Consider the following 14504-nt stretch of genomic DNA (forward strand, 5'->3'; position numbering starts at 1 on the left):
TATTACGTTGACTGATTGCGTCTAGTAAGTGGTGGTTGACGGAGGTCAACGGTGATCGGCGGCGTTCAACGGTGGTCGGCGGTGGTCGACAGAGGTCGGCGGTCGTTGTTGACTGTTAGTGGTGATCGACAACGATCGATGATGACGAGGATGATCTTGGACCTGAGCTCCTTCTCAAAACCTCAAGTTCTCTCTCAAGTCTCCTCCCCTTTCATGTGAGGGGTGATGCTCTATTTATAGTGTTTTGAGTGCAATTAATGCAGGAATATGAACCATTTTGATCGGACAACCCGTAGAACTTCCCTTGATCATATGACGTTTAATGGACATTTGAGTGTCTTAACGATGTCGGAATTGAGCAATCTTGGGCTCGTTGGATTCGTCTTTTTGAGACGTTCGATTCGATTTTAAACTTGTTAGATTTGACATATGTTTGACCTTTCAAATGCCTTTAAAAATCCTCCAGTAGTGGTTTAATGACTTGATCCAGGCCTGATTGGACTCGGATTGGACTAACTTTTATATCATTATGTCCATCTCATCAAGCCGATTAGTTTGACTATAATTTTGCTGAAATCGGAGCTCCGGATGACTTTTAATCGAAGTTTGAATGTCTCTTGTTCAAAAAATTGCACTTAGATTCGTGCTGGTTGATGGAAATTTGTTGGCGGTGTATCAAAGGTATATTTGTAATTTTGGGAAGTTATAAATGCACATATCCTTACTTTATACAAAATAATTTTGCCAGAATATTGTTGCTTTGGTCTTTAATGATCATTTCAAGTCAGATTGCATCAATTTTAAGTTCTTAAGAACTCAATTTGATGGTTTAAAAGCAAGGAAGTTATATTTGTAATTATCCCACTAGTTCACATTTTTGAAATTTAAAGTGAGGAACCAAGATTTTAATTATTTTAATGGTAAATTTAATGACTAATTCAACTTAGATCAGACAATACACTTTGAACTATACTGATTGATCAAATATATGACTATAAGTATAATAAAAAATATGATATACTAGAGTTTGTAATTAATAATTATCTGTTTTTTATATTTTTGAAAAAAGAGTTGAATTATCATTTCTACGAATATATTATAATTTATAAAATTTAAAATTTTAAAATATTAAAAAAAAATTTATATAATTATTTTATATAACTATTTTAAATTATTTTATATTTCGAACAATAACAATTCGAACACGAACAAATGCATCACTGTGTGTGCTTGGTTCGTTTAACTAACCGAACAAAAAAAATTTATTCACGTTCGTCTCATTTACTTATCGAACGAATCGAACACAAACTCATTGACGAACCGAACACGAACTGTTCGCGAACAACGAGCTTTTTTGACAGCCCTAATCATAAATATGTCTATCTCTATTATTCTACACGTCTTTTACTGGAATTTTTATTCATTAATGATTTTAAATAAGGTTTTATCAATTTTCAAGATTTCAAATATTCAATTTAATGGTTTAGAGTTAATTTGCAATTTCTATGTTGTCACATAATTTTATTAATTGTGTCAAACATTTATGAAATTTTAAAATTAGTGAATTATTTGATTTCTCATCAATTATCATTAATTGGAATTTTAGAAAATTATTAATTGGCTTTTCAAATTGAAATCTATATTAACTTTTTCATTGCAATTACATATTCAAGCATAATGTTGTAAATTCAACATGTATTTATGTGATTTAATCAAGATTTGGAAATAAGAGAGTGATTGTGTTAATATCAATTTGCATATCAACCCATACACATAATCAATGTTTTATTGTGTTTGAATGGATGAATTTAAATGTTACTATTAGCAATGTTTTCTTTGATTTTTTTAATTTTTTTTATTGTTTTTATTTATTTATTTTATTTATTTTGTTGATTAATTACTATTTTTACTTGAAATTATAATTTCTAATTATTTTGTGGTTTTTTGTCCTTGAGAAAATTAAGAAAAGTCATTGTGGTGAGAGACCACACATTACCAAAATTTTACTTAATTTTAAGTTTTATAAAAATTTTTATGAATTTTTAATTGATTTATGGATTTTATTTAATAAAAAAAGTATAGTATTTATTTTTTTAAAAAAATTATTCAACAATGTTTCTCATTTTATTTTGTGCTCCCGACGATTTTCTTTTTATTTTGTGAATTTCCTTGAATTTTTTATGATTTTTTAAATTTTTTTTATTAATTTCTCATTTAAATTATTTATCTAAATATGTGTTTAAGAGATCCACGCAAGCCATCGGGACAGCTCCTCCGCAATTCTACTTTTCCACGTATCCTTCTTGGATTCATGACTTAAACATTCACCCTTGTTTGGTTGGTGAAGCAATTATTAGGCGCTAAGTAGGATTGTGATCTAATGCTCTGTAGGTTTTCTCAGATATTTGCACGATCTGATATCTGTCATTTGCTCCATAATACATGGAAGCAAACTGGACGATGGACCTATGTCAACCAAAGAACTGTGCACGATCCATGTGCTTTGCCTTAAGTTTATATGATCATTTTCATCCCAAAAAATCACTAGGTCTTAGGTTTAGATCCTATGGTCAAAACTCCATGGATTTATACTTTTCTTCATGAATGACCATTACTGAGCCTAAGATTCTAATTTTAGTGTTATACATTGATCTTAGAAGCATTCCTTTGATTTGAGTGGTTTGAAACGATCATCTTGTATCCATGAGAGGTCCTCTAGCTCTAATTTGATTAACAAGGGCTCCATCCATGAAGTCACTCACAAAGTTGCTCGATTTTTAAAGGGGTGGTTCAAAAGGATCCGGTAGAGGGGATTTTAAGGTTGGATTGGGTTTTAGGGCTTGGGAATCCTTTAGCGATAGATTGAAGGAGTAATGGATGGATGAGGTGAATTGATTTGATCTAGGTTTTGTGTTGGGAAATTAAGGGAAAATTTTGTATGGCTAGGCTCGGGATGGTGCAGAGAAGAAAGCTAATGATTTTGGGAAAGCTTTAGAAACAAATAAAGGGATGTTGAATGGGTGTAAGAAAATGATTATTAATGAATGGACAATGAGTTTGTAACAACAAAATGGAATCTCAAGGGGTGTTTTTATAGGCATGGGGGCTAGGTCTGAGCTCTAAGAAGCCTCTAGGCATGACAGGGTCAAACCTTGAAGCTAATGAACTTTGGACATGTGGATAATTAAAAATGGTGGGTGGCCAATGAGGTGCCCCCATATGTGCTTTTAGCTTCGTGTAGCTTCCTTGGGAAGAATTGTGGCTAGTTAGGCTAGCATTGTTAAGCTTAATTTGGTACTTAGGTCATTATGATAATTGAAAGGGTTAATTAATGGAGATTTAACACTTGAAGGGCTCGGGTATGTTGACTTCACTTTTTGTCAAGCCTTCACCCACCACAAACATTTAAAGCAAAACACATCAAATGAAAATCAAATATAATCAACTTCAACCAAATCTTAAAGTTGGACTAAATTGCAGCTCGTTGAGGTAATGTTATGAAATTATCATTTTTTAAGCTCTGAAATTATTTTTTCTCTACATGTCATTATAATGCTTGGAATTTCCTACTACGATTTGCATTTTGTTCATTATCAATACATAAATAACATGAAATAAGTTTTGGTAGTTTTCGGACGACTTTTTATAATAAATTTTATATGATGAGCTTTAATGCATGAAAATTCATCCCACGTAAAAAAATTTCAACGAAGTGTTGCTTTGCAAAACAGACTCTGCAAATGTGTATAGACTATCAAAATCTTTTAAATGAGCCTCTTCGTTCCCATGTTGGACTCCGTTTTTTAGACTCATTTAACCTACAATAATTTGGATGATAAATTGGATAATTTGTATGATAATTACAATTTTACCCTCAAAATGAACTCAAATCAATTTCAAACTCAAAATATAGTCAAAATAAGCTCAGAATATCAAAGGTGACCAATTTAAAGTCCATTATAGCTCTCATCAAAAATCTCAAAATTTTTTGGGGAGGGGCCCACATATTTGATCCAAATTTTTGCAACTTGGGGACCACTTCTATTTGTGGGAAGATATTCCGTGGTAGAAAGATTCCTAGGTTAAAAATGAATAAAAATATATTGAAGTTCTCACCATTAGTGCCATGACCATGCCACTTTTCGACGTAACCACGCCATCCCGGGCATGCCCATGCCATTTCTAGTGCGGCCACACAAAAAAATAATTGGGCATGACCATACTGCCCCTCTTTTTCGACGACATTGTCATGCCACTTAGCTAAATGACCATGCTGCCACAATTTAGTGGGAGATGTAGTCACACCACCCGAAGACATGACCATATTGTTGAACTTTCTGCTCAAGCTTGAGAACCAATTGTCGCATAGTTTTGCCCCTGATGATCCTTGGGAGCTGTAACCATCAATGGAAACACCATCATCAAAATTTGCTTCAATCGACGGTCATCGGGGACCATCTGTGGGAGTTATTCGTTCTCGTCATCGATCCATTCCTTCTAAGCTTCTATAAATATTCCCTAAGTTTGGGTACTTTCTCTTCCTCTTCCTCCTTCTCACTCACCCTCTTCGATGGTTCTCTGACCATCTTCTTCTTGTGGTGCTCTTGTTGGTGTGCTCGATGGTTAGCTCTGTTATTTGCTGCCTTCTTTGTAATTTTATTTATTTTGTTTTGTTGTTTTCTCAAAATTAAGTTGCATTGACCCAAGTTGGATTTGGTTTGGGTCGGGTCAGATCTAGGTTATGTTAAACCTGATTCAGATTTAGGCGGTCTAGGCAAGGTCTAGTTTGGTTAGGTCTAGAGTTTTGGTTTGGCTTGAGCTAGACCTAGGTTGGGTGAGGTCTAGGGTTTGTGTTAGGTTTGGTTGGGTCATGTTTAGGTTTGTTTAGGTGAATTTGGGTTAGGCTTGGTTCGGGCCGAGCCAAAACCGAAGCCTAATCCAAGGCCTTTGAGTTGACTGACTTTAGGGTTTAGGGTTAAACTTTAAAATAAAAAGGCTTAAGTTAAGGAAAGAAAGAGAATTTGCCGGGAGGAGAGGAGGAAGTTTCCCTTCTTCTTCTCCCTCTACACTTCTTCTTCCCATGCTAGCAGTACCCGAACATCTCTGTTCCCTTTTTCAGAGTACCCTTTTATGGGTGCGGAAGGCAGTGACAGGACCCTCCGGAGTCATCCGATGAGGTGGCGAGCCGAAGACGGAAACCAGCCTGGCGGATAGTGAACCACAAATCACTGCCTACGACGAGTTGAGGCTCGATATGTGGGCAAAGGCCATAGATCACTGACTTGACTTGTCTGGGTGTGCTCAAGCCTAGATATGGCGTGACCACACAAATGTACTTTGGGGCACGCCCAAGCCTAGCGCGGCCACACCAAGCCAAAATGGACAGGGCGCCCTTTTGGCCAATTTCGTTGTGTTGAACCATGAGGTGATGTCTGTGTGAGTCGTATATGACAAAAAATGAGATTAACATGGTCATATTGGTTGAGTTAGTTAGTGTCAATTGACATAACTGATGGACTATTGAACTTAAAGCATCTATAATGAGTGAGTATTGTTTATAATAATTTGATCCAATTAGTCAATTTGATCTACAAGGTCCATTTGTGTCAAATGAAGTCAAACAAATCACTTGTTGTAATTGGGCTTAATCATGAGTTAAGTAAGGACATGTAATATATGTTTAATTGATTGATTAAATATTTAATATTAGTCATGAGTCAATTACTTGAATTAGTAAAATTGGTTCTATAAGTCTTAAATGACTGAATATTAAAATTTTGAAGCATTAAGAAAAATAAAGCTGAATAATTATATAAATTTGGTCGTGTAAGATCAAATATACCCATTAGGATTTGGTTTGATTAATGGGTCAAATCAAGTTATACCAAACATCTATATAACTTTATTTGGTTCTCTCTAACTTATTGAGACTAATTTAAAAGGAAAGACAAAGATGGTGCCTTGACTGATATTTTAAAGTCTACTACATGGCTCCATAAGTTTCAAGCTTAATTAGCCCATTCGACCAAGGTCATTGAATGATTTCAATGAATGATTTCAAGTTTTCGAAATTTACAATTTTAAAAAGGAATAGTTACATACATACCACCCAATTCTTATGTAATTACAAATCTATTGTCTAAACTTTAATATTTATACTTATTACACCCAAATCTTTCATATGATGTCAAAAGTGTCATTATTTTAACTTTTAAAATGTGAAATACACCTTTTAATGCATGTGGAAGGTGATGTAAAATTTAATGTTCATGTGTTAAATAGATAAATAGATATGAAATAAATAGATGAGAGGTGAGTGATATATATATATATATATATAATTCTTAAAAAAAATTTCACTCCCCACCTCACTAATAGCAAAGGGCGGTTCGGTACCCTCATCGACCGACAACCACCCGTTCTCAGGTCACAGTAACTCGCCGACAAACTAACTCTAACTTCCAAGCAATCAGTTATCACCCAATGTCCCTTCAAATCCCTGAATTCCAGGTCCCGAACAACTGATCTGCCCGCTTTGCGCCACATCTTAGCTATCACGATACAATTTATAGTCTTGACTGAATGATATCAATTTAGGGGATGTTTGGTGGCTGGACTTCGAGTGGGATTTACATAATATTTAACATAAACCAAATCAAATAAAAAAAAATTTGAGCAAATTAAATTCATATTTCGCTAAATCTAATTTCTCTTCCCTTTATTTATCTATTCAATGTATTTTTAGACTTATGAAATTCAATTTTAAGTAGATTTAGTGTTAGCTATCACGATACAATTTATAGTCTTGACTGAAAGAAATCAATTTAGGGGATGTTTGGTGGCTGGACTTGAGTGGTATTTACATAATATTTAACATAAATTCAATCAAATAAAAAAAAAATTTGAGCAAATTAAATTCATATTTCGCTAAATCTAATTTCTCTTCCCTTTATTTATCTATTTAATGTATTTTTAGACTTATGAAATTCAATTTTAAGTAGATTTAGCCTAAGAAGGAAGTTACAAAGCCAATTTATGGTAACCACATAAATGAATTCAATAAATTTATTCATAAATTCAAACAAATATTATTTTAATTTGATAAATATGAATTTATTGGAATCTAATTATAATAGGCAGCCAAACATCCCATGCTAGACTGAGACCAAGATATCCAGAAGGGCGCCGATGGCCTTGCTCTCTCCATCCCATCGCCTCTCGGTGTCCATCTCCAGCTCAACCGCTAATGGAGTCTTGACAGCGAACCCTAACCTTACTTCTGATCGCATCGTATTTGTTTCTAAGGGATCATCTTCAAGCCAGCAGCCCTATTTGCGCAGGACGCTCAGACGGCGGCTTGCTGCTTCCAACCTCCGTGAACAGGCGTCCATTGGAGTTGACTTGAGCTTGTCATCCTTGAACGAGTGCTTCTTAGATGAAGAACTTCACGCCGCCGTTCGACTCCGCATTCGCACTTTTTACGATTTCAACCAGTCCTGTGGAGCTGAGGTTAGCCGATCTTGGTTGGGATATAGGTTATTTTCCTTGGGTTTCTGTTCATTCATGTTTTAGCGTTACGGTTTTGAGTTTTTTCTCGAGTTTTTGAGATTGCGTGCAGAGGGTGATTTCAACCAGTCCTGTGGAGCTGAGGTTAGCCGACCTTAGTTGGGATATAGCTTATTTTTCTCTGGGTTTCTGTTCATTCATGTTTTAGCGTAACGGTTTTGAGTTTTTTCTCGAGTTTTTGAGTTTGTGTGCAGAGGGATTGTCTGTGTGAACTTGAGTTCTGCATACTCCTAATTGTGAGAAATTTTGGTTTTGTTTGGTTTAAAAGAATGGACGGGGAGGAAATGAAAAGGAATTGGAATTGGAAATGGTTGAGGAATTGATTAAAATTCGTTTTGAATCACTTGTTTGATTCAAGAGAAATTAAACGGAAATGTAATTTTTTGTCTTTGTTTGGTTTGCAGGAATAATGGTCACATTACAATGATTTTTCTCTTTATTTTATTTCGTTATCTGACATCCTTTTACATGAATGTATTTCATCTGATTTTGTATTTATTTCGACTGCTTTGTCATGAAAGAATCACATCAGTTTGCTTTTTAAATGGTAATCATTTTGTTTTTATTTTCAGTCACATGGTTCATTCACTAAGACGCACAAGATTTCATTCTTAAGCTCGCGTGTAATTGGCAAAAAGAGTGAACATTGACAAAAAAGAATTGTGCATTTAGTACTGTTTTTAATTTTTTTGTAATGATTTGGTTAGTATATCAACATTTTATTAAATCCTTTTATTATAGCTAATTTAAAAGGCCATAATACATGCCTTATGAGTGGCTAAAAGCTTAGACCGTAAACCCTAGTGTTGAATGTTCTGTGAAGCATGTCAAGGATTAGAGCGATAGGTACCAAAAAGGTGAGACGGAAAGAGATGGAGGAGAGAGAGGGAGGAGAGACTGCACAACTATTTGCCTTCCTGGGGTATTCCCTAGCTCTTATGATCCATTTTATATATTGAATATAGAGATTAAAAGAGTAATGATAGACTCCCTATAGAAGAAGGGTATAGGAAGAACAGCCAAAAGCCCCTAATACCAAGGGATGTGAATTTAGCTCGAAGATTGGTAATCGCTCAAAAATTGATTCGAATTTTGACTCATATCGAGATCGGATCGAAATAAATGAGCCGAGTTACAAGCCAAAATTTTTGTTTGAATTTTTTTAGAGCCGATTTTGAGCGGCCTCAAATCGCCTTGAAATCAAATCGTTAAGAGGCCTAGTGATGTTAGGTCTATGAATTTAGTGAATTTAGCTCGAAGAACGTTAATCGTTCGAAATTTAATTCGAATTTTTGGCTGAATTCAGTGGATCGAAATAAATAAGCCAAAATTTTGGATCAAATTTTTTTAAGCTGATTTTGAGCTTACCTCAACTTGGCTCGAAATCGGATCGTTAACAACCCAACCAATACATTTAATGATCCCCTATTTATTCGTGAGAGAAGGACAAAATGTAAAATTACATATTTTACCCCTGTTTAGAGGGGTTGTACAGGGTATTCTGATTTTTTTTGTATGCGTGGATCTTTTGTTCGGCAGGTCTTTGGGTAGACCGACTGAGCTGGTTTCAGCTGACTTTCGTCTGGACACAAGTAAGCTTTCATTCTGGGAAGCCGGTCGTTTCTTGAGTGGGGTCATCAGTTGTGTTTCAGGTAGCCGGTCAGTTTGCCTAATTATTATTCTTTAGCGATCTTTTGATGCCTTTTTTCGAGGGGGGGAGCCGTTGAGAGAGCTTTGCGTTGATACTTACTAGATTGTTGGAGGTGGTAGACCTTTGTCCGATCATTTCTTTTAGAGTGATCGACATGGATGCCTGTACCTTGTTGGCTTGGGAGACCCTTTGGTCATTTGACTGACCTTCAGTCGGTCGGTCGGCTGGGCTGACTATAAGTCGACCGAGTGGCCTTCGATCGGTTGGATTCGTGAGATCTTATAGATTTACATCAGGGGGGATCTTCGTTATATTTTCTTTGATCTAGTCCATTAAATTGTCTTGAGATTCATGTAGACACATTTTTGGTGTAAACTTGATATTATATTTTTGGTGTAAACTTGGAATATGACTCCATGCAACTTTCTGGAACATGATTCAGTCTAACTTTTTGATGAGTTTTTCAAGGATGGGGCTTGGATAAACACTGACAGATTCAAGGGGGCTATCTTTTGAAGTCTAACTAAATAATAATTTTTAAAATATTTACTCTTAAATTGTTCTATATGTGAGCTAATTCGACTTCAAAACTTGAATTAAAAATAGATTTTAAATTTTATTGATGTAATACTTTTTGTTTTAAATGGCCATTTTTTATTCAACTTAAATAAAATTTAACATTTTATTTAAAAAAAAATCATTCATTTTAATCAATTAAAATTTGAATATTTATTTTAAAAAATTTGAAACCTATTTTTTTCCTTAAAAAATGGAGCACCTTGTTATTCTTTTATAGATGGGTTAAAATTTTAATATTCTCCCTTTTCAAATTTCAAAATAATTTTGTGATACACTAATTTTAAAGTATAAATTATATTTTGAAGGATTTACATAACACATAATTCTTGTGTGCAACAACAACAACTAGCCTTTATCCGACTAAACGTGGTCAGATACATGAATCCTTTTTCTCCATTGTGTCCTACGTGTCATATTTTCATTTAACTTTGATAAATCAAGATCATTTTTTATAGAACGAGCCCAATTCTTTTTTGTTTGTCTCCCTCTCTCTTTCTTAACATAAAACATATATATATATATATATATATATATATATATATACATTTTAGTGTTATTTATCGTGAGATAATATTTGATTGTACTGATCTTTCAAAATATGAAGATTATGCATTACAAAGTATAATTTTATTTTAATCTTCGTATATTTTAGTTTTTTATATTGACAAATTTAAACAAGAAGTTTTGAAATTTGTCAATGTCGATTTCAAGCCCAAATAAAAAGATTGAAATTTTTTTTAAAATGATCAATTTGTATCTTTGCTGGAAAAGTTTATGGTTTTGCCATTGTGAATATAGCCCATTAGCTTAATTGCCTAAAATTTTAGTTAGGTCATGGTGTTTGAGCTTGTTTTGGCCAGCTAGGCTTGGTTTTAAGCCTTCTACAACAAATATGTTTTATTTGGTGTTTTTAAGCTTTCTTCAATCTTTATAAGGCTCCAAATGTGTTTCCCCTTTCTATCAGTTTTCTTGATAACCATTGATTTTGCCTCTCTACTGAATTATGCCTACTGTACAATTATAGGCTTATTTTTTTTTTCTTTTTGGAATTGATTGTGTTTTCCTTTTAACAAGTTTTGTTAGGATTATAAAAAGTATCTAACAGAGCGAGAGTATGAAGCTTTGAAAGAGCGGGTTGCTGGAAAGAAGATAGGATTTAAAAGGGTTAGCTGTATAAATGCTACGTTACCATCATCAACTTCATTGAGATCGTTTGCTGAATTATGCTCTTCATGCAAGGTATATAGAATTTTCTTTTTGCTTATTATCTATTTGGATGAAAATATTTGCTTTAGTTTGGTATTCTTTGTTTTTTGTGCTTTTGATTTTGATATAACTAGCATCTTGCTTCTAAGCAATTCATTGCATAAATTAAAAATCACTTCGAAACAATCAAAACTTTTAACAAACACCAACGATAATTACCTCATGAAGAAGGAACTGGAGCTTAGTGACATGTACTTTTCATCATGCCCCTATTATAATTTTTATTCCACTATTGACTTGGAATACATTACTATTTGTTTGTACATTATAATGTAAAAATGTAAGTTTAAATGGTTATTTACATTTTTTGAAGGTTTTGAAATATGTTAAACATATTTTATTAGTATATGTTTAGATGATGACTCCTAATGACATATATTATAATTGAAATAAAGAAAGGTAACCAAAAAATAATTTCTTTATTGTTTTCCTTTTTATTTCTTAGATTTTTTTTTCAAAAATATTTTAAAAATGAGAATTATTGTAATCTATAGATATTTTATCCACTAAATAGTTTAACTTACACCTTTAAGTGCTGACATTTTTCAAAAAATCTTCTTTATAATTTATGGATCCTAGAAAATATTTGTACAAACGCCGATGAGCTCAAGTTGATAGGTAGTATATTTCAATTTTTATTTTTTGCAAGTAGTAGAAATTTAAAATATATACAAATTATTTGTAAATTAAAGTTTTGTGAAATAAAATAACTCTTGTAATTTGGATACAATTTAATTATGAAATAAAAATATGTAGATAGTTTCCTTTGTCCATCATTTGTTTCCATCTTGGTATTCTGAGCTCCCAGGCCGAGCTGTGATAGCAAATATAATTAAAATGATGTTTATAATTTTATACATTAATTCTAATTTTATTAACTCACACCGTCCAATCAAATTTCAATTGATTTCTTCCAAGCCATGTAGTCGGGATGTAACAAAAGTTTTGAATACATATAAGTTTGGCTAGCCCATCACAAAATTTTGAGTGAACTGCTAGTGCATGGTAACATTAGGATGAATCTCGTGGCAGAAGTATTCCACTGCTAAATTAACTACAACTGCTCTGCAAAGCAACAAATTACGGATGTGCATGTTACACTGGTGTCCCAGTGTAGTATTAAATAAGCAAGAGTTCTCACATTATTGATGAAAACGGACAAAGAAGTTAGTCCAAGATAAAATATTGGAATCTAGATACTCTTATAGGTATCATTGTAAAAAATGATAAGAATTTGAAAGATATCATTAGAAATGGTTTAGGTGTAATTACAGATAAGAATTTGAAAGATATCATTGTAAAAATTGATAGAATTAGAGATAAAATTATATCCCTGATATTGTTGTTGATACTAAGTTTTTTAATGCTATCAATATTTATGCTCCTTAGGTAGGTTTGGATATAGGTTCAAAAGAAAATTTTAGAATAACCTTGAAGAATTAATGCAAATGATATCTCTTCAAGAAAGAATTTTATTGGAGGAGATTTAAATGAACATATTGGTAGACTGGTGGAATATTTTAGAAATATTCATGGTGGCTACTGTTTTTGATAAATGAAAACGATAAAACCATATTAGATTTTGATTTAGTTTATGATTTTGTTATTGCAAATATTTTAATTAAGAAAAGAAATGAATATATTATTAATTATAAGAATGAATCTAATATAACACAAATTGATTTTTTTTTCTTATGAGAAAAAAAGATCAAAATTAAAAAAAAAAAAAAAAAAAAGGTGCACACACACATATAATCAAACATCGTCTCTTAGATTGATAATTGTTTTTTCAGTACTGGTACTTTTATATGTCTTATGTTGGATCCTTCAATCCTGATTTCTTGGAACATGCTTTTCTGTTAAATATGTTGCTTGCATATTGTTTTATTTCTATAATTTTATATTCTCTTTTTTACCTTAATCAAAGATACCCGCATTTCTGTTCTCTTTATTTTCCAATTATATGCTCATCAATAGATATCCATTCGTTAAATTTAATAAAATAATGATTTAGATTTGTTCTCCCTATGCTTTCTAGTATACATGCAATCTCTATGGCATTGTTTCTTTTTGATCTCTCAGCCACCAAGCTTCCTCAAATAAAAATCAAGATTGGAATCATATTATATTCTTGGACATGCAGAATACTTTGTTTTCTATGATAATGTCTGCGCTTTTGAAATGTTACTGCAGATTTTTCTTAATTTTGAAATCTTATATTATTATCTTGGGTTCGAATCTCATTTACTGTTTTAGAAAATTCAGTTCTCTGTTGATGGAAAAGACTGCGTTGTTGTTGGGACTTTGGATGTTAATCAGTGTCTCAGGCTGGCGGATGAGCTGATTGGCAAGAAGCCTGAGGTAAACTGCTGCAGTAGTTGTTCTATTTGTTTGTTCGCAGAATTCGAGACAAGCTGCAAACAAATAACATGATTCTGGTTAAATAATAATAATAATAATAATAATAATAAAACGAAAACGCCTCCAATGCTACTGGATTCAAATTCATCATCTCTTTTTAATTTTCTAAAATCGGTTTGCTTACTTTGTTTATTTTTGTTTAAACTAAACAATGTAAGTAAAAAAAAAAGAAAATTAGATATTTACCTAATTTTCTGTAGGGTTTAGTGAGCTTAGAATCAATGGAGCCACAAACAATCAGTTGGAGCAATAGGCTATGTAGAAGCTAAATTTTGAGCTATATCCCATGGCTTACGGTGAATGCATGTTGCTACTTAAGCTACTTGGAGAGTTAATACATTCAATTGAGAAATCCATGAAGATGTTTTGTGATAAAAATGTTGCCATGACTTGACCTGGGGGCTTAAAACTTTTAAGATGGGAATAGACAATTGATCGATAAAAATTAAAGTTCTATCACTAATTATTAAAAGTAATTCTTGAAGTATATCTGTCGGCCGTTTTTTTTTTAACCTTCGTGATTTGAAAAAGTGAATGATTTTGTAATTTTGAAAATAATTTAAATATAAATATAACCCTTTTAATTTTTTAAAAATAACATTTTAATTTTAAAATAGGTGAGATCAAATAAGTCTCACATTTTAAATAATTTAGATAATTGAATACAATACTACAAGTAATACACTTATTCCAAAGAATAAATATATCACTTGTAATAGAAATTCAATCACCTAAACTAACGAATTTGTGACATCTATTTTAGTCTGCGAAATTGTCTTATTTGCCAACAAGTTCCCCTACCTAATACGAGGATTAGATAAGATTTATTTTATCTGGGTTCCTGGTTCCCTATAGAAGCAATCCCCTATAGTTAATTACATCTTAAATGACTGAGAGTCATTTAAGAAAACTCTCGATTAAGATCAGGTGGTTTTGCCTTCAAGATTTCAAAGTTTAGGTTTTCACGATTAGACATGGGAAAATCAAATGTGAATGACTCAAAATAGGAAAAATTATTTAA

At 32.6% G+C, this 14504-nt stretch overlaps 1 protein-coding gene across 3 annotated transcripts in view; it reads left to right on the forward strand.

Moving 5' to 3' along the window:
• Positions 1-7147: 7147 nt before the first annotated feature.
• Positions 7148-14504, forward strand: part of LOC110019131 — a 38990-nt gene continuing 31633 nt past the window's right edge. Inside the window, exons 1-3 of one of the 3 annotated variants that reach the window (XM_020716709.1) lie at positions 7148-7509; positions 10880-11035; positions 13319-13423. In XM_020716709.1, coding sequence (XP_020572368.1) covers positions 7189-7509; positions 10880-11035; positions 13319-13423 — 582 coding nt within the window. In that variant the 5' untranslated portion in view covers positions 7148-7188. The remainder of the gene's footprint in view (positions 7510-10879; positions 11036-13318; positions 13424-14504) is intronic. The other 2 variants (XM_020716710.1, XM_020716711.1) reach the window with 2 other exon arrangements.

This window comes from Phalaenopsis equestris, unplaced genomic scaffold, assembly GCF_001263595.1.
Source record: "Phalaenopsis equestris unplaced genomic scaffold, ASM126359v1 Scaffold000050, whole genome shotgun sequence".
NCBI lineage: Eukaryota > Viridiplantae > Streptophyta > Magnoliopsida > Asparagales > Orchidaceae > Phalaenopsis > Phalaenopsis equestris.